Raw genomic sequence first — 21,363 nt, 5'->3', positions numbered from 1 at the left:
ACAAGTGTGAGCCACTGCGGCCAGCCATTATGTTTATTTTTAATTAATTATTTTTTTTGAGATGGGTCTCTATCACTCAGGTTGGAGTACAGTGGTGTGATCACAGCTCACTGCAGCCTCGACCTTTTGAGCTGAAATGGTCTTCCTGGCTGGGCATGGTAGCTCACTCCTGTAATCCTAGCACTTTGGAAGGCTCAGGTGGGTGGATCACCTGAGGTCAGGAGTTTGAGACCATCCTGGCCAACATGGTGAAACCCCATCTCTACTAAAAGTACAAAACTTAGGCATGATGGTGCATGCTTGTCTTTCCAGCTACTCGGAAGGCTGAGGCAGGAGAATCACTTCAACACAGGACTCGTAGGTTGCAGTGAGCTGAGATCATGCCACTACGCTCCAGTCTGGGTGATAGAGTGAGACCCTGTCTCCAAAAAAAAAAAAAAACCCCAAAAAACAAAAAGCAAGCTCCTCCATCAGCCTCTGCAGTAGCTGGGACTTACAGGCAGGTGCCACCACACCTGGCTAATTTTTGTATTTTTGGTAGAGACGGGTTTCACTTTGTTGGCCAGGCTGGTCTTGAGCTCCTGGGTTCAAGGGATCCACCCACCGGAGCCTCCCAAAGTACTGGGATTACAGGCGTGAGTCACTGTGCCTGGCCTGAATTGTGTTTTATAAGTAATGTCCCTGCTTAGAGACCGTTGGGACTTCCGGCGCAGACCCCTCCCTCCACACTGCCCTCTCCAGGGCCTTGCAGCAGTGAGGTATGGGGCGCTCGCAGTTCCCTTCCCAGCTGGTGCCTGCTGACTGCTGGCACACTCTCTCCTAGGCCAACGAGGTGACGGACAGCGCGTACATGGGCTCCGAGAGCACCTACAGTGAGTGTGAGACCTTCACGGACGAGGACACCAGCACCCTGGTGCACCCTGAGCTGCAACCTGAAGGGGACGCAGACAGTGCCGGCGGCTCGGCAGTGCCCTCCGAGTGCCTGGACGCCATGGAGGAGCCTGACCATGGTGCCCTGCTGCTGCTCCCGGGCAGGTCTGTACCCCGCCACCGGCCTCCTGGAGAGGCCTTTGGGATGTGGCACCTGTGGAGGTGTCTGATGGGCAGACTGGGATCTTGGAGGAGTGCGTGCTAGCTAGTATCCGTTACGTGGGGGTGGGGCTTGGCCCTGCTCTAGCTCCTGACCTTCCTGGGATGAGCCTACATCCATCACCTTGCCCACCTTGCCCGAGCGGTCTCCTTGTTCCAGCTGACTTTCCTGTCAGAATGACTGTGGTTTCCAATGTTGCTCAACATCTTTAGCTGTAGAGAGAGAACTTATAGGAGAAGTGAATGTCCCAGCAGGGTTTTGAACCCATTCAGCTTTGCAGCACCCCTGCGGAGGCCATGTTCTCTCCCCACCTGTCCCCCACCCTCAGGATTTCTGTAGCCCCCTGTATTTTGAGCTAGTTGGGGCTGGAGTAGAGGAAAGGGCAGAGTCTAGGAGAAGGTCAGATCAGGGAGGTGTCCAGTGGCTCACGTGGACCTGAATCAGTGCTTTCGGTGTTGCCCCTGCTACTGGAAAGCCCGCTCAGCATGCTTAAGTGTAATTGTGAAGCAAAAATTAAATTCTCAGCCCCCCAACCAACTGATGGACCCCTCTCTCAGCCTTAGACATTGCTCAGTCAACCTGAAAATCTAGTTCAGGCCATCGTTAGGGAGGTCAGGCAGGCCTCATTAGGCCCCTCCCTTTGGAATTCAGGCCCAGCTGACCAGCATTCACATTAAACAGAGACTGACAAAGGTGGACTTTTTATAGCAGCCACAGCACACCACATTCCAGTCTGACTCTAGTGCAGCATCACAAGACAGGTGGCAGGCCCTGAAAGAAATCCAAATATTTTACCCCGAAATATCTATTTATTTGACGTATTTCAGAATGGCCCTATAGGACTGTCTCTTGTGGGGAAAGCCTGCACCCTGTAGAGAATCTCCTCCCTTCCCAGGTCTTTTCCCTGATGCAGGAGGGAATTAACTCGGAGTCTGGCACCTTCTCAGGTCTGCTGCCTGCTGCCCGGAGGCCTCATCTGCTTGATAAAGCCTTGGTCTCCACAGCCCCTTATCTTAAGCGGAAGCATTCCTTGCTATTGATTCCAAGTCTTTAGAGAATAACTCTTTCAAACAGTTGCTAATCAGAAGATCTTTGCATCTGCTTATGACCTGGAAGCCCTCCTGTCCCCCACTTAGAGTTGTCCCGTGTTTCCTGACTGAACCAGCATCTTGCATGTGGGTTGATGTCTTATGTTTCCCCAAGATGTATAAACCAGGCTGTAGCCTGATCCTCTTGGACACGTGCTCTCAGGGCTTCCTAGGGCAGCACCACGGCCTGTTAGTCACTCTTATTTGGCTCAGAATAAACCTCTTCAAATATTTTACAGAGTTTAAGTCTTTTTGCCAACATAATATACCCACAAGTGCATGCCCATGTTGTGAGTGCAGAGCCAGCAGGTTTTTCAAACTGACCATTCCCACAGCCCTTTTCTCTGGTCCTCCCAGGCCCCTGACAGCAGCCAGCTCTCCACCGGCCCCGCGTCTTCCTTAAGTTCCCCACACGGCGAGGTCCTTCCTGTGCCTGGCCTCTTCCACTTGCTGTTGTGCTTGTGGATTTAGCCCTATCTTTTTTTTTTTTTTTTTTTTTTTTGAGATGGAGTCTCGCTCTGTCGCCCAGGCTGGAGTGCTGTGGCCGGATCTCAGCTCACTGCAAGCTCCGCCTCCCGGGTTCACGCCATTCTCCCGCCTCAGCCTCCCGGGTAGCTGGGACTACAGGCGCCCGCCACCTCGCCCGGCTAGTTCTTTGTATTTTTTAGTAGAGACGGGGTTTCACCGTGTTAGCCAGGATGGTCTCGATCTCCTGACCTCATGATCCATCCGTATCAGCCTCCCAAAGTGCTGGGATTACAGGCTTGAGCCACCGCGCCCGGCCTATTTTTTTTTTTTTTTTGAGACGAAGTCTTGCTCGGTTGCCGAGGCTGGAGTGCAGTGGTGCGATCTCAGCTCACTGCAGCCTCTGCCTTCTGGGTTCCAGCGATTCTCCTGACTCAGCCTCCTGGGTAGCTGGGATTACAGGCGCACCCTACCATGCCTGGCTAATTTTTGTATTTTTTAGTAGAGACGGGGTTTCACCATGTTGGTCATGCTGGTCTCAAACTCCTGACCTGGTGATCTGCCCGCCTCGGGCTCCCAAAGTGTTGGGATTACAGGTGTGAGCCACTGCATCTGGCCGTGTTCAGCCCTATTTTTGTGCATCACTGTCAATTGTTTACTTTTGTTATTCTATTGCAAGAACATGCTGTGACTTTAAAATTTATTCTCCTGTTGATGGCAGTGGGTAGTTGACCGTTTTTGGTTTTGAGGGTGAAGCTGCTATAGGAGTTCCTTGTCTTTGGGACATGGTACGGCCCTGAGCAGGATGGTCATCGGGAGCATGTCCCTGCAGCCTCGGAAGTTCCTGCAGGGGCTGCAGGGTCACCTGCTTCCAGCGTCTGTGGCCCCTGGGCTCCCTGACCTCAGCAGCGCGCGGCCGCGGCTGCTCCTGCTCGCCTTGTGGGGGCCGCGCAGAGGCGGCTTCTCACCTGTGCTTCCCAGGTGACTAAGAAGGTGTGCACCTTTCATGAGGGTTGGGAGATCCTCTGCCTGCTTGCTGATTGCATGAGGGGTCTGCAGGCTTTTTCTCTAAAAGAGTTGCAGGCCACATGGCCCCCGTGGCAACTGCTCAGCTCTGCTGTTGTGCTGCAGAAGCAGCCAAAGGCACGTGGGTCAGTGAGCATGGCTGTGTTCCCGTGAAACAGTTTGCAGAAACAGGCCGTGGCAGGATTGGCAGGGTTGGCCTGCGCCTGGTCTGTTGGGTCCTCAGTCTTTTTCTCACTGATTATAGGAGTCCTTTAGATGTGAGTCCCGTATGGGGTGTGTGTATCACAGATCCTTTTTCCTCTCTCTGGGTCTCCTTTTCACCTTTTGAGGCACAGATTTTTGTTTTTATTTTTGTTTTCCAAGACAGAGTCTCGCTCTGTTGCCCAGGCTGGAGTGCAGTGGTGCCATCTTGGCCCAGTGCAACCTCTGCCTCCCGGGCTCAAGTGATTCTCCTGCCTCAGCCTCCCAAGTAGCTGGGATTACAGGCGCCTGCCACAGCGCCCGGCTAATTTTTGTAGTTTTGGTAGAGACAGGGTTTCACCATCTTGGCCAGGCTGGTCTTGAACTCCTGACCTCGTGATCCACCCACGTTGGCCTCCCAAAGTGCTGGGATTACAGGCGTGAGCCACCGCCCTGGACCAGAACAGATGTTTTTAATTTTGCTATAGTTGAGTTAATCAATTTTTCTTTTATGTTTATTAGCACTTTTGTGTTCCCCTTAATAAATCTTTGCTTACTACGCAGTCACTATGATGTTTACTTATGCTTTCTTTTAAAAATGTTATTGTTTACTTTCATATTTATATCTGTGATCACGATATAATTTTTTTGTTATGTTTTCTTTTGAGACAGTCTTGCTGTGTCACCCAGGCTGCAGGGAGGGCAGTGACACAATCTTGGGTCACTGCAATCTCTGCCTCCCGGATTCAAGTGATTCTCTTGCCTTAGCCTCCTGATTATTGGGACTACTGGCGCCCACCACCATGCCTGGCTAATTTTTTTGTATATTTGGTAGAGACAGGGTTTTGCCATATTGGCCAGGCTGACCTCAAACTGCCAGCCTCAAGTGATCCGCCCTCCTTGACCTCCCAAAGTGCTGGGATTACAGGCATTTATTTTCTCACTAGTTTTTAAGCAGTGTAACTCTTGGTGGGACGTGGTGGCTCATCCCTGTTAATGCCAGCCCTTTGCGGGGCTGAGGCAGGTGGATCATGAGGTCAGGAGTTTGAGACCAGCCTGGCCAATGTGGTAAAATCCCGTCTCTACTAAAAATAACTAGCTGGGTATGGTGGCATGCGCCTGTAATCCCAGCTACTCCGGAGCCTGAGGCAGGGGAGTTACTTGAATCCAGAGAGGCAGAGTTTGCAGTGAGTCGAGATTGCACCACTGCATTTCAGCCTGGGCAACAGAGCGAGACTCTGTCTCAAAAATATATATATATATAACTATTTTAGGGGACACATACTTTGAAAAGCTCATTTGTGACCGGATCTGATTGCTAGCTAGTGTTACCCATCTTCTGTGGACCTGGCATGGAAAGCACGTTGGGCATCCGTGTACAGACCGTCTGGTTTATACAGCCTCTGCCGTTTATACAGCAGCGGGGGCCTCTTGGTCCCCAGCATGACCTTGCATGTGGGCCTTCTCTGTTCCCGTCACGCATCAGGAAAACCTGTGCTGAGGAGAGGAGGAGATGGGGTGGGGAGGGGTGCTGAGCCCCTCGTCATTGCTTCTGAGGGAGTAGCAGGTTCCACCATAGTGGCCTGGGGAGGGGAAGGGCCTCCTGGCCAATGGACCAGTGTGTGTTTTCCTCTTGCTGATTCTCCTCCCCTCAGAGGGCAGTTTTCTGTCACAGTATCTGAGTCTGTTGGTAAAATAAGCACCCAATCATAAGAAACAGAAAATAGAGTCTTCCTGTAATGTAGCCTAATTTTGGATGGTGGCTGTGGAAGGGAGCCACTCCTCCCTGTCACTGTGTAGGAAGGGGACTGATGCAGACAGGCAGCACCAAGTCGAAGACCCTATTGGGAGGCTATGAAGTGGCGTACGCCTCCCGGTTTTGGTTTCTTTTTCGTTTTTCGTTTTTCTTTTTTCTTTTTCCTTTTTTTTTTTTTTTTTTTTTGAGATGGAGTCTCGCTCTGTCGCCTGGGCTGGAGTGTGGTGGTGCGATCTCAGCTCACTGCAAGCTCCACCTCCCGAGTTCACGCCGTTCTCCTGCCTCAGCCTCCCTAGTAGCTGGGACTACAGGTGCCCACCACCACGCCTGGCTAATTTTTTTTTGTATTTTTAGTAGAGATGGGGTTTCACCTTCTTAGCCAGGATGATCTCGATCTCCTGACCTTGCGATCCTCCCATCTTGGCCTCCCAAAGTGCTGGGATTGCAGGCGTGAGCCACCGCGCCTGGCCTCTTTTTGTTTGTTTTTTTTTTCTGAGACCAAGTGTCGCTCTATTGCCCAGGCTGGAGTGCAGTGGCGCGATCTTGGCTCACTGCAAGCTCCGCCTCCCAGGTTCAAGCCATTTTCCTGTCTCAGCCTCCTGGGTAGCTGGGACTACAGGCGCCCGCCACTATGCCCGGCTGATTTTTTGTATTTTTAGTAGAGACGGGGTTTCACCGTGTTAGCCAGGATGGTCTCGATCTCCTGACCTCGTGATCTGCCCGCCTCGGCCTCCCAAAGTGCTGGGATGACAGGCGTGAGCCACCGTGCCCGGCCCTGGTTTGGTTTCTGTATCATTTTTACTGAAAGCCTGCGTATTTAAGGCCATGGGATTCATCCTGAGCTGTCCCAGGAACGGTGTGTGGTGCGGGCGTTTCTGTGGGTGTGAAACTGGAACTTCTCACGGCTGAGCACAGCAGGTCTGGACAGAGCAGAGTACGTGGTCCTCCTGACTCTGCCCCCTTCTCCTGGGCATGAGGAGTCGCCTCACTCTCCCAGGCCCCTTTCTTTCCTGGAGCGGAGCAGCGCCTGGCCTGCACGGCAGGTTCTCCTGAGGACTCCCGGGGAAGGGTGGGAGTGGGGAGCGCTGGAGCACAGGAGCCGCTAAAGGCACAGCTGTTTCCCGTTGCCTCCGGCCACTGTGTTTTCCAGAACTCGGCTGTGGGGGAGTCACTCTCTTCAGAAGGAGGACGGGTACTTGGAAATCCCTTCCTTTTCCCCGTTGCAATTTGCTGTTAAGTTTTAGATTAAAGTAGAAGTTTGAACTCCATTGCCCAGTGGTTGCGTGAGGACAGCAGCTCCTAGAGAAGAGGCGAAGGTGCTTGAACCCAGATGTTGGTCTGTGTGGACCTGTGCTGTCCTGTGTGGGGCTGCGGGACTCGTGATGTGGGAGGGCACACTTGCTGCAGAGTGAGGAGAGTGAAGAGGCTGGAGTGTTTGAAACAACTGCATGTTGGGCTAAGTAAAATGTCTTATTAAAATATATTTGGGCCGGGCGCGGTGGCTCACACCTGTCATCCCAGCACTTCGGGAGGCCAAGGCGGGCAGATCACGAGGTGAGGAGATCAAGACCATCTTGACTAAGACGGTGAAACCCCATCTCTACTAAAAATACAAAAAATTATCCGTGTGTGGTGGTGGGCGCTTGTGGTCCCAGTTGCTTGGGAGACTGAAGCAGGAGAATGGCATGAACCCTGGAGGCGGAGCTTGCAATGAGCTGAGATCGCGCCACAGACTCTAGCCTGGGCGACACAGCAAGACTCCATCTCAAAAAAAAAAAAGAAAAAAAACTGTTTCTTGTTTTTTTTTTTTTGAGACAGGGCCTTGCTCTGTCACCCAGGCTGGAGTGCAGTGGCATCACCACCACTCACTGTAGCCTCGACCTCCCAGGCTCAAGCAACTTTCCCACTTCAGCCTCCCGAGTACCTGGGACTACAGGCGTGTGCTTCCACACCTGGCTGATGTAGACATTTTTTTTGCAGTTGAGGCCTCCCTCTGTTGCCCGGGCTGGTCTCAAACTCCTGAGCTCAAGCCATCTGCTTGCCTTGGCCTCCCAAAGTGCTGGGATTACAGGTGTGAGCCATCGCACCCAGCCCACCTTTTTTTTATTGAGATGAGTCTCGCTCGTTGCCGAGGCTGGAGTGCAGCAGTACCATCTCGGCTCATTGCAAGCCCTGCCTCCTGGGTTCACGCCATTCTTCTGCCTCAGCCACCCGAGAAGCTGGGACTACAGGCGCCCGCTACCAAGCCCGGCTAATTTTTTGTATTTTTATAGAGACAGGGTTTCACCGTGTTAGCCAGGATGGTCTCGATCTCCTGACCTCGTGATCCACCTGCCTTGGCCTCCCAAAGTGTTGGGATTACAGGTGTGAGCCACCGCGCTTGGCCTTTTTTTTTTTTTAAACATGACTCCCAGGACTCACGTGTGGCTTGCAGCACACCCTCTGGAAAGCACCTTCCACACCCTCAGCTTGGGGATGCCTGTGGCCTTCAGTCAGAAGACATCATTTCTGTTTTACTTTGTAGGTCTCACACCCATGGCCAGTCTATCATTACGGTGATTGGGGGTGAGGAGCACTTTGAGGACTACGGTGAAGGCAGTGAGGCAGAGCTGTCCCCAGAGACCCTGTGCAACGGGCAGCTCGGCTGCAGCGACCCCGCTTTCCTCACGCCCAGGTAATGACGCCTTGCACCAGCACACCCTCCTCCCTCTTCTTCCCGTGGTTGGTTGTAGGAAGTTTCCCTTTTCGGTTCGTACGTTGGTAAGAGAGAACTTGCTTTCCTTGATGCAATGTGATTAAGTAAACAATATTCAAAAATTTAAAATTTATACCTGGATTTAGGAAAGCTGGGTGAAGTCCCTCTTATCCAGCGACATCCCCAGATCACTGCATTTCTGAGGCTTCAGCAGAATCATGTGGCACAGACCTGTGTTTGGACACTCGGCTTGCAGGCTCCTTAGCTATGGGCCGTGGATCACATGGTGGTCTGTGCAGGCTTTTGAGGGAGGCCTCAGGATCACAAGTGAGTCTTCAGATTCATTTCCTTGTAAATCTCTGACATCCCCAAACTGGAAAGCTGTGACTCTAAATAAATAGAAGCATGACACGCAGTGGGTGAGATGCCTACTCACAAACGTCCAGAGTCCTCTTGGCTTGGATCCATACATGGGGTCCGGGTACACACGTCTGAGGGCTTGGGGCTCCCGTGTGGGAGTCAGTCCCTCGAGGATGTTCCTGAGTTCAGGGAGACCCTCGCCTGGCTGATGGGGTTGTTACTTCAATCCCTTCTCCCCTTTGTTGCTAGGTTCTTGTTGTCCATCTTTGCCAGCATTCAAGGCCGAGTCTCTTTAAGCAGCCACAAGAGTCTTCCCTTGCCCGCCACCTGCCCGCTGTTACCGAGGCCCATGGAACCTGGGTGGAGGGCGGTGCAGGAGGGGCCATCCCTTGAGCTGAGCAACTCATCTGCCCATGGGATCCCCCTCCTTTCATTTCCCCTGTGCCCTCCCTGAAGCCACCCGTCAGCCCTGGGTGTGGGGACCCCGCACAGATGTCCTGTGTGCTGGCTGGTCCCGGCGAGCATCCTGGAGAGCTGTGCGTGAGTGAGGCATCACGGGCGGGCCTCAGAGGCAGTGTGCTTGTCTCGGGCACTGTCCTCTCCCAGCGGATGGTGGTGTCAAGGGCCAGAGGACTGGGGCATTTCTCCACTCGTGTCTCTGTGCTTGGTGGTCACCTCCTCCTGCATGTTCAGTTTGTCCCTGTCTCCTGTTCAGTGTTTTCATTGTTACCTGTTTCAAGTGTCATCTATGCTACATTGTATGTTTCACTTTTCACCTTTCTTTACTTGAGCTTCCACAGCCTGTGGGTCCCAGTGCCCAAGACGAGGCTGCCTTTGCTCCTCTGCCTTCGCGTTGCAGACACAGCATCCCCTGCCAGTGCCCCAGAAGCCCTTGGAGGTGAAGTCACAGGGAGGTTAGCTAGCACCATCACGATATAGAACACTGAGTTTTAATGCAGGTCTTTTTTTGGTTTTTTTTTTTTTGAGATAGGATCTCACTTTACTGCCCAGGCTGGAGTGGTGCCATCATGGCTCACTGCAACCTCAGCCTTCCTCAGCTTCCTGAATAGCTGGGACTACAGGTGTGAGCTACTACACCTGACTAATTTTTGTATGATTTGTAGAGACAGGGTTTCACCATGTTGCCTAGGCTTGTCTCAAACGCCTGAGCTCAAGCGATCCACCCACCTCAGCCCCACAAAGTGCTGGAATTACAAGCATGAGCCACCATACCCAGCTTTAATGCACATCTTAAAAATCAGAAAACTATTGTAGATTTATCATTCATGCATAGTTTTTGCTAGAGATAATTTTTGGAGTAATCATAAATATAGTACAGTAAGTAAAGTTTACCTGGAGATATGGTTTGCTATCACGTTGATGTGTTTTTGGCAAAAGAGAGAGCAGTGTGGTTTTTTACCTTCTTTTTAAAGAAGGGCTTTTGCTTTGCAAAGAAGCTCTCAGGCTGCCCCTGCGTTCTTCTGGGCACCTGACCCGGAGGAGCAGGTGTGTGCAGGGCCCCCTGCTGCTTGAGCTGGTGCCTGTCCTGGGCTCCTGGAGGCAGCTGAGGGGTGTGGGCTCACTGCTGTCTAAAGGCAAGAGCCAGAACATTGCATAGCTCATTCTCTGTCCACGTGCTTTTGTTCCACACCATGTCCCATCCTGTCCCCCTCAGCCCCTTGTGCGGAGTCACAGATGACCCCACGGGTCCCCATGCTCTCCTGAACGGATGCTTCTGTCTCTCTAGCACTGACCCTCTTGCCGCAAAGCTGCACAGCATCCTCACTGATGAGGCATTTGAGTTTTACTGTAGCCAGTGCCACAAACAAATCAACCGCCTTGAGGATCTTTCCGCCCGCCTGAGTGATCTTGAAATGAATAGGTAACTGACCAGTGCCTGGACTTGCTGTCTGTTCCCAGGGTGTGGGGGACTCCCGATACCCACAGCCCCCTTGAGGGCCTGACCTGACTCCACTGCTTCCTGAGGCCTGGCCTGGTTGCCGCGAGGCGACCAGGAGCCTCTCAGGCAGCGGGACTCTCCCTGGGGCCCCGCCTCCTCCCCTGCACGCCGTGGGCCGCCGGCGCCCTGCCCCCTCCCCTGCATGCGCAGCTCGGGCCAGCGCTTGTGTTGGTGGAGAAAGTGATCAGTCTTTGCAAGCTGTGCTGTCTGTCCTGTGTGTGAAAGAGGATTCTTTCTGCATTTTACTAAAAGATTTCTTTCATTGAGCTCATGAGACAGAATTGGGAAAGTTAAAAGATTTGGTCTTTAAGAACAGATGTGTAAACAGCTTTCAGGATTGTTAGTTTCAGTGGAGTTTTGTGTACTCACGGTGAGCCTGTAAGGCAGCTGGCTGTCTCGGCAGGGGAGCTTCTGTGGCTGGCCCCATGTCTAACCCCCAGTTACAGAAGACAGTTTTGGGTGGTTTGCACATACTGACGTGCCTATTGGGCATCGTGTTGATTTCGCCTGCGGTAAAGCCCATGGGGAAGCCCCTGGGTGGACAGCCCTCGAGGAGGGTCTGGTGAAGAAATGGGCCACTTTGGAGCTTTCCACAGCAGCCCTAGCCTAGCAGAAGAGGTGAGTGAGCATGCAGGCTCATACTGGCAATCCGGGATGGCTTCTTGAAAAACGAGCCCTGGCCTGTTGGGAGAGTTTGTAAAGGTGGCAGAAAGGTGAGCTTCCTGATGGCTCTAGCATGTTTAGAGGTCTTTGTGAAACTGCTTACTGTCCTGAGCCTGGTTCTGTCCCTGCCCCCAGGGGGCTTCTGCCAAGGCCAGCCCATCCTTGTTGGTGGGTGCTCACTGCTCACAGCCTTGTTGAGGCTTCTGTCCTGCCTCTAGTTCCATTGCCAGGGCACTTAACTCTTCTTAGGTTCCATGAAATGCTGTGCAACACAGGGCCTCCAGCCAGTGCCCATTCAGGTGGAGAGGATGCCAGTGAGGCCCGGCACTGATGGCCATTCTGGAGCATCAGGGGGTCTTGGCAGCACTGATGAGAAAGCAGAAGTGCTCTTTGAAGAGGGCCTTCCTGGGAGACTTGAGGCCATCCAGAATCTGGTGATTCCAAAGATCCGCTAGCCTCTATTTGAGGGGAAATCAGTTTTCGCCTGCTGTATTTGTTCAGCTAAGGGTTCAGGGCTCGGTGACGATGGCTCAGCCTGCTTGGGGAGGGGTCATTTGTTCTTCCCACACAAAGACTTGCCCTCCCACCCACCGATAAGTTGAGTGCAAGCATGTCATCTCCATATGTGAAAGTAAGCCTGAAGACTCAGGTCTCGTCTCATTCTCTGAAGATTTTTGACTAGAAGGGTTTTTTTCCCACGTTGAGAACTACCTCCAGGATGGCCATGGTCACCTCTGCTGGGCTTTGTGGGTTAGAGAAGGGACTAGGATGTAGCTAAGTACAACCAGCAAGTCCTGTGGGGCCTCACGTCCAGGTTCTGCCACCCCTTTTCCTAAGACTCTACGAAGCGGGCCAGGCGCAGTGACTCACGTCTGTAATCCCAGCATTTTGGGAGGCTGAGGCAGGCAGATCGTTTGACGCCAGGAGTTTGAGACCAGCCTGGCCAACATGGTGAAACCCTGTCTCTACTAAAAATATAAAAATTAGCCAGGAGTGGTGGTGCACACCTGTAGTTCCAGCTACTTGGGAGGCTGAGATGGGAGGTTCACTTGAACCCAGGAAGTTGAGGCTGCAGTGAGCCAAGATTGTGCCACTGCACTCCAACCTGGGCGACAGAGCCAGACTCTTGACTCCAAAAAAAAAAAAGACTCTGCCAAGTAGTTACTATGCTATTCAGTCCAACACAGGCAGGACACATAGCTGCCAGTGAGAACATTCTCCCCAGAACCCTCCGTGGAGGAGATCTGAATCTTGCCTTTTAGTTTCCATGTTCTTGCCCGAAAGTAAGCTTATTTGGTCATGCTTTGTGGGTGACAAGAGGTGGTTTAGTCCAGACCACCTCTGGAAGCTTTGATGTCGGATACGATGTCCAGTCACCTCAGAACAGGCCAACAGCTATTGCATTTTCCAGGTATCCTGGAGCCTCTAAATATATTTCATTTTGTAGAAACTAAGAAGTGTGCCTTACATGGAGGTATATTTTCTTTTTTCTTTTTTTTGAGACAGAATCTCGCTTTGTTGCCTAGGCTGGAGTGCAGTGGTGCGATCTCTGCTCACTGCAACCTCTGTCTCCCAGATTCAGGCGATTCTCCTGCCTCAGCCTCCCAAGTAGCTGGGACTACAGGCGCCTGCCACCACGCCCGGCTAATTTTTGTATTTTTAGTGGAGACAGGGTTTCACTGTGTCTCGATCTCTGGACCTCATGATCCTCCTGCTTCAACCTCTCAGAGTGCTGGGATTATAGGCTGAGCCACTGCGCCCGGCCTGCCTGGAGGTATATTTTCAAATTATAAACCTTGTTACTGGGCTGGCAGTCCAGGCCCTGAGAGGTCAGCAGGTAAACTGAACGATGAGTCTGTCCTGTCTTGTTAGTTCTAGGGAGTCTCAACAATAATAGGATAAAATTAGATTTGTATTCAGCCTGAGAGCGGTGGCTCATGCCTGTAATCTTAGCACTTTGGGAGGCCGAGGTGGCGGATCACGAGGTCAGGAGATTGAGACCATCCTGACTAACACGGTGAAACCCAGTCTCTACTAAAAATACAAAAAATAAGCCGGGCGTGGTGGTGGTGCCTGTAGTCCCAGCTACTTGGGAGGCTGAGGCAGGAGAATGGCATGAACCGGGGAGGCGGAGCTTGCAGTGAGCCGAGATCGTACCACTGCCCTCCAGCCTGGGCGACAGAGGGAGACTCTGTCTAAAAAAAAATAGACCTGTATTAAAATATACATTATTAGTCTCCAATCAGGAAAGGAGAGCCACACAGTAATTTGAACAAGGAAAGTTTAATACAAAGAATGGGCTGGGTGTGGGCTGAAATCCCAGTGCTTTGGGAGGCTGAGGCGGGAGGATCACATGAGCCTGGGAGGTTGAGGCTGCAGTGAGCTGTGGTTGCACCACTGCACTTCAGCCTGGGCGACAGAGTCAGACCTTGCCTGTAAAAAAAGGTAATACTAACAAACAAACAAATTTTAAAATCATTAGGAAAAGAAAAAGAATGACTGCCACAGGCTATGGGAGTAATGAGGCATTGGTTAGGATGAGTAAAAAGAACTCTGCAGAGCGTAGGGACAGCAGCCACAGGAGCAGCCACCACCCAGGGCCCGGGCAGAGCCCCCCAGCTGCAGCCACTGCTACCCAAGGCTGACGTCTGCAGCAGCTGCAAACTGGGCGGTGGGGGTACCACCGTGCTGTCAGGACTTGTGGGGAACCTGCCTCCAGGCTGCCAGGAAAGCTATTCTGTTGCAGGATGCTTGGCAGAGTCACCCCCTACAGAACAGCTACCCAAATGGGGTCGGGGAAGCCCCTGGTTCTGGCTACAGTGGGCAGGATGCTCCCTAGAGTGGGGGCTAGGGAAGCTGTGTGTGTTGGAGGGCCCTGCAGAGGGTGGTCAGAACCAAGAGGCAAACCTCTTCCTGCTGTGTTTGCTCCATGGCTCCCTCTGCTGATGAGACATGCAGCATCATGGAGGAGAAGCCTGTTAAGGGCCCAGCACTGTTTCTACAGGGCCAGTAAAAAGGATGGACTTGGAGCTGAGGGGCTCTGCATTAATACCTGGCACAGCAGCTGATTCTTCTCCAGCAGATTTTTTTTTTTTTTTTTTTTTTTTTTGAGACAGAGTTTTGCTCTTTGTTGACCAGGCTGGACAGTGGCTTGATCTCGGCTCACTGCAACCCCTGCCTCCCGGGTTGAAGCAATTCTCCTGTCCCAGCTTCCCGAGTAGCTAGGATTACAGGCATGTGCCATCACGCCCGATTATTTTTGTATTTTTAGTGGAGACGGGGCTTCTCCACGTTGCCAGGCTGGTCTCGAACTCCCGACCTCTGGTGATCCACCTGCCTCGGCCTCCCAGAGTGCTTGGATTATAGGCATGAGCCACCATGCCCGGCCCCTCCAGTAGATTTTTCTGCCTGACCCTGGAAAGAAAATCATGGGTGTTTTTGAGACAAGGTAAGCTGAAGAGAGATGTGGCTTTGTGAGTTCCAGGATCTTGATGGTTCTCACGCCCTGGGGGTGAGGGTGTCTTCTAGCAGGCTGAGGCTAATAGTTTAGCAGCTATACTGTAAAATACAACTTTGGACCTCAGAAATGAGAGAGAAGGTAAGTTTGGCCCATGTGCCACTGCAGATGGTTAAATCAAACAGTTGATGTGTAATTGGCTACATTTACTGCCCTGAAATGGCAACAGGAAAGGTGTCCAAACTGATGCCTAGGCAGGCGTTCTGAGCATGACGCGTCAGTGCCTAAGTCGAAGTCAGTGGCAAACTCTCCTGTCATAGCGGGACCTGGGGTCACTTTTCACTTGGGGGTCTCCAAAGGCCAAGCGTTTGGGGGTAATTTGGCTTCAGAAGCATTGGGACAGTGCAGCCAGCTGATGGGACCAGGTGTGGCGCTGGCCCCTCAGTCACAGTCTGGGGTGGCTGCATCTGGAAGCCTCTTTGGGGGCTGGAGTAACGAGACGTATGCGGCCTCATCCCAGCACCCCCGTGTCCTTGCTGTTTTGCTGAGTTAGCATTTGTGCATGGGCTTGCCTGGGGGGGCCCTGCATGCCGGGAGCACTGCTGAAAGGCCGCCCACCCCGTATCTCCACAGCCTGAGTTTCCTGCTTCCTCCTGCTCCTGTCTGTCTGTTCTAACAATTTTCCTGTTTATTTTGTTTTCTGCACAGTCCGACAAAACGGCTCTCCAGCAAGAAGGTGGCAAGGTAGGTGGGTCTCTGGTTCCTGCTGAAAAACGTTCTGAAGTGGATAGTTAATCATAGTTTTTAAAAAAAATTTTAGAAAATGTTCTTTTCCAAGGTATTTTTTAAACTCCTACAAGTTACTTTACATGGTTTGGGACTGAAGGTATCCTGAGGGGGAAAGGGGTTTCCAGGGCTGTGAATTTGGACCTGGATTTGTGACCAGGAGGTAGGTGTCAGAGCTTTTGGTGCTGGGCCTGTTGAGTGTTCACTAAGGTCTGGAAGGGGCCACCATCCCCAGATGTCTGCTGTATGTTAGTTCTGAGGTACCGAGACCCAGTGAGGAGCCTGACTTCTCAGAGCCGGGTCTGGGCAGCTCCCCAAGGTGAGTTGAAGGTGAGGGGTGGGTCTGACTCCAATTCCTAAAGACCATTTCTTCATTTTTCAGCTTTGCATAGACCTGTTGGCTTCCTGCTGTGAAAGATGGCAACATACTTTTATCTTCCTCCCCTGCCAGTTCTTACCAAAATAAGCATGCAGGGTTAAGGCCCTTCCCAGGGAGCCACGCAGTGTGGCTGCCGGGTGGCCTCTGCTGCCATCAGAGACTGGCTTCGTGTCTTTATCTGCTTTGCCTTCCCTGTCCCCATCCTGCTTCATGGCCCAGCCTCTGGCAGGGCCGGGAGACGCCTCTCCGGCTTCCTCTGGAACATCCCCCCCCAGAGCCTCCTCTCTGCCCCGTTGTGCTGGGCATTCTCCAGGCCTCGTGGCTGTGGTCCTGGATGGGTCTCCCCAGACCAGTGAGTTCCTTTGTTTCGGTGGTTGGATCCTCTAGCTCCCTGGCCCCGTCTTCCTTCTTGTTTGTTTTCTCCATTTTTTGTCCAGCACATCTTCCTGTAGCTTCTTGAGAAAAGGGGTGCTCAGGAGATAAACTTGAACCTCGGTTGGTTTGGACTGTGAGAGTGTGGATAGTTTTCCTGTAAGATTTTTGACGGCATTGCTTATGTTCTAGAGCTAGAGTTGCTACCCTGAGGTTTAACCTTTCTGACTCGGTTTCTTTGTGACCAATCTGGGCAACATAGTGAAACCCTGTCTCTACAAAAAAAAAAAAAAAAAAAAAAAATTTGGCAAGGTCTTGCTGCATTGTCCAGGCTGTCGTGCAGTGGCTATTCACAGGTGCAAGCATAGCTCCGACAGCCCCAGACTCCCTGGGCTCAAGTGATCTTCCCAGCTCGGCCTCCCAAAATTCTGGGATTACAGGTGTAAGCCACCACACCCAGCCAGGGACAGAAACCTTTTGTTTTCCATTTTCTTTTATTTTGAGACATGGTCTTGCTCTGTCACCTGGGCTGAAGTACTGTGGTACAGTCGCAGCTCACTGCAGCCTGTACCTCTCAGGCTCACTCCATCCTCTCACCTCCTCCCCCTGAGTTCCTGGGACTACAGGTATGCATTGCCATGCCCGGCTAGTCTTGTAATTTTTAATAGAGATGGAGTTTCACTATGTTGCCCAGCCTGGTCTTGAACTCCTGGGCTTAAGGGAGCCTCCCACCTTGGCCTCCCAAAGTACTGGGATCACAGACATGAGTCGTCATACCTGGCCATGGATGGAAACTTTTTTCTTTTCGTTTCTCTTCTCTTTTCTTGGCTTTCTTTTCTTTTTGAGACAGTCTTGCTCTTCCTTGCTCTGCCTTGCTCTGTGCAGTGACATGATCACAGCTCACAACAGTCTTCACTTCCCAGACCTCCCAAGCTCAAGCGATCCTCCCTCCTCAGCCTCTCGAGCAGCTGAGACCACAGGTGCATGCCACCATGCCCAGATAATTTTTTAATTTTTTGTAGAGACAGGCCCCGACTGGTCTTGAACTCCTGGGCTCTAGCAGTCCTCCCACCTCGGTCGCCCAGAATGTTGAGATGACAGGCATGAGCCACCGCGTCCCACTTGTTTTCCATTTTCTGTCATTTTAGGGGCGAGGAGCTAGGGGAAGCAGAGGTGAATGTCATCATGCATTTTTTTCTGTCTTCTTGCTCACCCCTTTCAGAAAAGCATTGAGCTGGCCAGGTGCGGTAGCTCACATCTGTAATCCCAGCACTTTGGGAGGCCGAGGCGGGTGGATCACCTGAGGTTGGGAGTTCAAGACCAGCCTGGCCAACATGGAGAAACCCCATCTCTACTAAAAATACAAGATTAGCCAGGTGTGGTGGCGTGTGCCTGTAATCCCAGCTACTCAGGGGGCTGAGGCAGGAGAATCGCCTGAACCCTGGAGGCAGAGATTGCAGTGAGCCGAGATCGCGACACTGCACTCCAGCCTGGGCAACAAGAGCGAAACAGTGTCTCAAAAAAGAAAAAAAAGAAAAAAGAAAAAGAAAAGCATTGAGCTCTTAGGAATGTGAAGTGAATCCCCAGGTACACTTTTGTTACCACTTCAGCATCACCTTCCTCCCCACTTCATCATCTTTTACTCCAGACAGGCTGTAGCTGGTGACATGAAAGGCCAGTCAAGGCCAGCTGAGGCATCTCCTTGAGGCCTCCTGTGCTTAGGATGGGGTGCACCCTGCAGCTGGCTGTCACAGCCTCGTGTCAGAAACACCCTTTAAAATTTAATGTTTCCTTCACGGGTACCCTTTGGTATAAAAAAAAGCCCAATCTGATCCAGGCATGGTGGCTGACGCCTGTAATCCTAGCACATTGGGAAGCCGAGGTGGGCAGATCATGAGGTCATGGGCTCGTCGAGAATCAGCCTGACCAACATGGTGAAACCCCATCTGTACTAAAAATAAAAAAATTAGTCAGGCGTGGTGGTGCGCACATGTAATCCCAGCTACTCAGGAGCCTGAGGCAGGCGAACTGCTTGAACCCAGGAGGCAGAGCTTGGAGTGAGCCGAGATTGCACCATTGCACTCCAGCTTGGGCAACGGAGTGAGACTTCGTCTCAAAAAAAAAAAAAAAAAAAAGCCCCATCTGCAGTTATCTGTAGTTAGAGTTTACAAAACAGAGGCATGTTCTACAGTATATCTATCCACATGTAAATATATATATGCAACATTTAATCTGCTGTTTTGCCCCAAATCTGCCACAAGAGGCTAAGGAAGCACAAAATAACTGTCGTGATTCGCTTCTCACGGTTCTCAGCCCTTCGCGTTGCACTGTTGCTGAGATGGTGGGTTTTGCTAGCAGCCATTGTAGCCCCTGGGCTTGGCTGTCTTGTCACCTCCCTCAGCCTCGTTCCATCCCTGTCCATGAGATGGAAGTGATTTTCTTCAGTCAGCTGTGCGTGTGCAGGGACGGGGCTCCAGGCAGAGCCGAGTCCTTCAGGACAGGAAGAAGTGCTCACAGCAGGCAGGCTCCTAGGGCCCTGGGTGGGAGGCCTCAGGGATCCCTGTACCTCCTTGCTCACCAGCCAGGCTTGACCTACTGCCCTTTGGGGCAGATCAGGCTTTTTCCACAGCTCCCTCTCTGAGGGGAGGGTTGTCCCAAGTGAGGTGCGGTGTAGCTGGAGAATCCCTCTTTCTGGGGGATTTAAATAAGCAGCCCGGCCGGACACGGTGGTTCACGCCTGTAATCCCAACACTTTGGGAGGCCAAGGCGTGCAGATCGTGAGGTCAGGAGTTTGAGACCAGCCCGGCCAATATAGTGAAACCCCATCTCTACTAAAAAAAAAAAAAAATAGAAAAAGTTAGCTGGGCATGGTGGCAGGTGCCTGTAATCCCAGCTACCTGGGAGACTGAGGCAGGAGAACTGCTTGAACCCGGGAGGCAGAGGTTGCAGTGATCTGAGATAGCACCGCTGCACTCCAGCCCAGGCGACAGTGCAAGACTCTGTCTCAAAAAAAAAAAAAATTGAAATAAGCAGCCCCACACGCCATGCTGAGGACCCTCTGCCTCACACTGGTGGCCGTGTGTGGTGGCTGCACGCTGGGTACCTGGGATAGCCGTGCCTCCCGTCCCCGAGTCAGCTCCAGAAGTGCCTAAGCCTCTAGGACAGCTCAGAAGTACTGACAGGCCCCAGGCCGTGGCCTCTCCCCAGGATAGGCTCTGGGTTGCAGCTTCCTGCCTGGAGTGGCTCATGTTTGGGGGCGAGGTCATGGGCGTTTAAGAGCAGCGACTGGCCAAGAACGTGATCCGTGTCAGCAGCAGCTTTTGAGAATCTGATGAAATCCCCAGAGCCCCAGAAGGGTGCTGGTGTGTTCCAGCTGGTGCACGTTCTCAGAGCTTGTCTCCAGGGGCAGAGATACCTTCTTTTTTCCTCTCAGAGCGTTTATGGGGAAAAAGATGGAAATGTTCAAGCCCAGTCCATACTAAGAAGCAAATCGAACTTCATACACTTGGTAGACATTTTCAGTGGAAAAACACTAACATTTTATGGAATTCTTACCCTGCTATGTCCCTAGCCAAGCTGTTTGTATGCATGATCTTGGTCCAACCTCAATTGCCTTTACACCCCCATTTCATAGGCAAGGAAGCTGGGAGAGGGTCCCCCCACTTCATAGGCAAGGAAGCTGGGAGAGGGTCCCCCCATTTCATAGGCAAGGAAGCTGGGAGAGGGTCCCCCCATTTCACAGGCAAGGAAGCTGGGAGAGGGCCAGTGCTTTTTTACAGTCACGCAGTTGTGAGCATCAGGCTATCAGCCCGGAGCCTGGCTCGGTACCGAGGCTCCCAGGATGTATAAAGAACCGAACATGCGCCTTTGCTGTTGGCTCTTCTGTGCGAGTGCTCTGCGAGTTTTCTGTGCTCCCAGCAAGTTCGGGTTGGTGCAGATTCACCACAGCGAATCTGGCCCTGTGGTGACCACGAGCACGCGCTTACTGCACGCCGAAGTTCACACTCCCTGGAGCAGCTCCTGCCCCAAGGTAGCAGCCTGTGGGCTGGTTGCGTCCACGCAGGACCACGAGGCTGTGTCCCGCAGCCAGGCCCGGGTAGTAACCTGGCATGGCCTGCAGGGCTGGGGATCCGTCCACAGGAGCTGGTGCCACAGAGGACACGTGTGTCTGGTGTCTTCCTGGACTTGGACCGGTTTCCCAGTGTGTCTGTGAGGGTGACACTGAGTGAGACTTCCGGGGTCGACACCTTTCCTGGGACCCTCACTGTTCCTGCCGCAGAGAGCACCTGTGAAAGTCCGAGATGAAGAATGTGTCCGGGGGAGGTGTATGCAGGTCGAGGTCCTGAGCTGATGTCTCACAGGCCTCTGGTAGAGACGAGATTGTTCACGTCTCTGTGAAGAAGGACACGTTTTATTGCTGCCAAGTACAAAGTCCTCTCTGCCACTCGCTGGCCGGGACTGAGGTCGTGTTCTGTCAGGTTCCAAAGAGCGCCAGGAGGACTCTGAGACCACAAAGCACAGCCTGCTTTCTCCCAGCCCCTGGTAAAGATGTCCAGCCTGGGACCTCCCCCTGTATATAATGCTTTAAGTGGGAGAAGACCACCACCCAGATCAGGGGAGGACCTGTCCCCTACAATGCTGCCACCTGCTTTTCAGATAGACTCGGGAGTGCTTGTGCTGACGGAGCTTGTCCTTTGGTTTTTCCCTTTCTACCCTCTGTTACTGTTCCTTTTCCATAGGTACCTGCACCAGTCAGGGGCCCTGACTATGGAGGCCCTGGAGGACCCTTCCCCCGAGCTCGTGGAGGGCCCAGAGGAGGACATTGCTGACAAGGTAGGTCCTGCAGGGCTGGGTAGGCAGCAAGTAGGGGATTTAGACACAGCCACGTCTGAGGGCCTCTGCAGACATCCCAGGAGGTGGGGACAGCACAGCCAGAGGCGACCCCATGTCATCCAGGGCTCCCCAGACCCTCTGTCCAGCCCCAATGCTCTTTGGCAAGTTTCCCTAAGGGATCTCATGGGCATGTGATAAAAAGGAGTCTTCCTGTTGTGCACGAAGGGCCAGCTGGGAGGGGTGGACTGGGCAG

At 52.5% G+C, this 21,363-nt stretch overlaps 1 protein-coding gene across 3 annotated transcripts in view; it reads left to right on the top strand.

Annotated features, from left to right (window-relative positions):
* Positions 1-21,363, top strand: part of RAB11FIP3 (RAB11 family interacting protein 3) — a 94,873-nt gene that overhangs the window by 56,704 nt on the left and 16,806 nt on the right. For 2 of the 3 annotated variants that reach the window (XM_030924947.1, XM_010381835.2), the window contains 4 exons: positions 824-1,035; positions 8,130-8,279; positions 15,449-15,484; positions 21,017-21,110. In XM_030924947.1, coding sequence (XP_030780807.1) covers positions 824-1,035; positions 8,130-8,279; positions 15,449-15,484; positions 21,017-21,110 — 492 coding nt within the window. Of the gene's footprint in view, positions 1-823; positions 1,036-8,129; positions 8,280-10,407; positions 10,543-15,448; positions 15,485-21,016; positions 21,111-21,363 lie in introns of all 3 variants that reach the window. The other variant, XM_010381832.2, reaches the window with a different exon arrangement.

The sequence above is a fragment of the Rhinopithecus roxellana genome, chromosome 20, assembly GCF_007565055.1.
Source record: "Rhinopithecus roxellana isolate Shanxi Qingling chromosome 20, ASM756505v1, whole genome shotgun sequence".
Taxonomy (NCBI): domain Eukaryota; kingdom Metazoa; phylum Chordata; class Mammalia; order Primates; family Cercopithecidae; genus Rhinopithecus; species Rhinopithecus roxellana.
The sequence above is the reverse complement of the archived record's forward strand: the minus strand, read 5'-3'. Positions and strand labels throughout refer to the sequence as shown.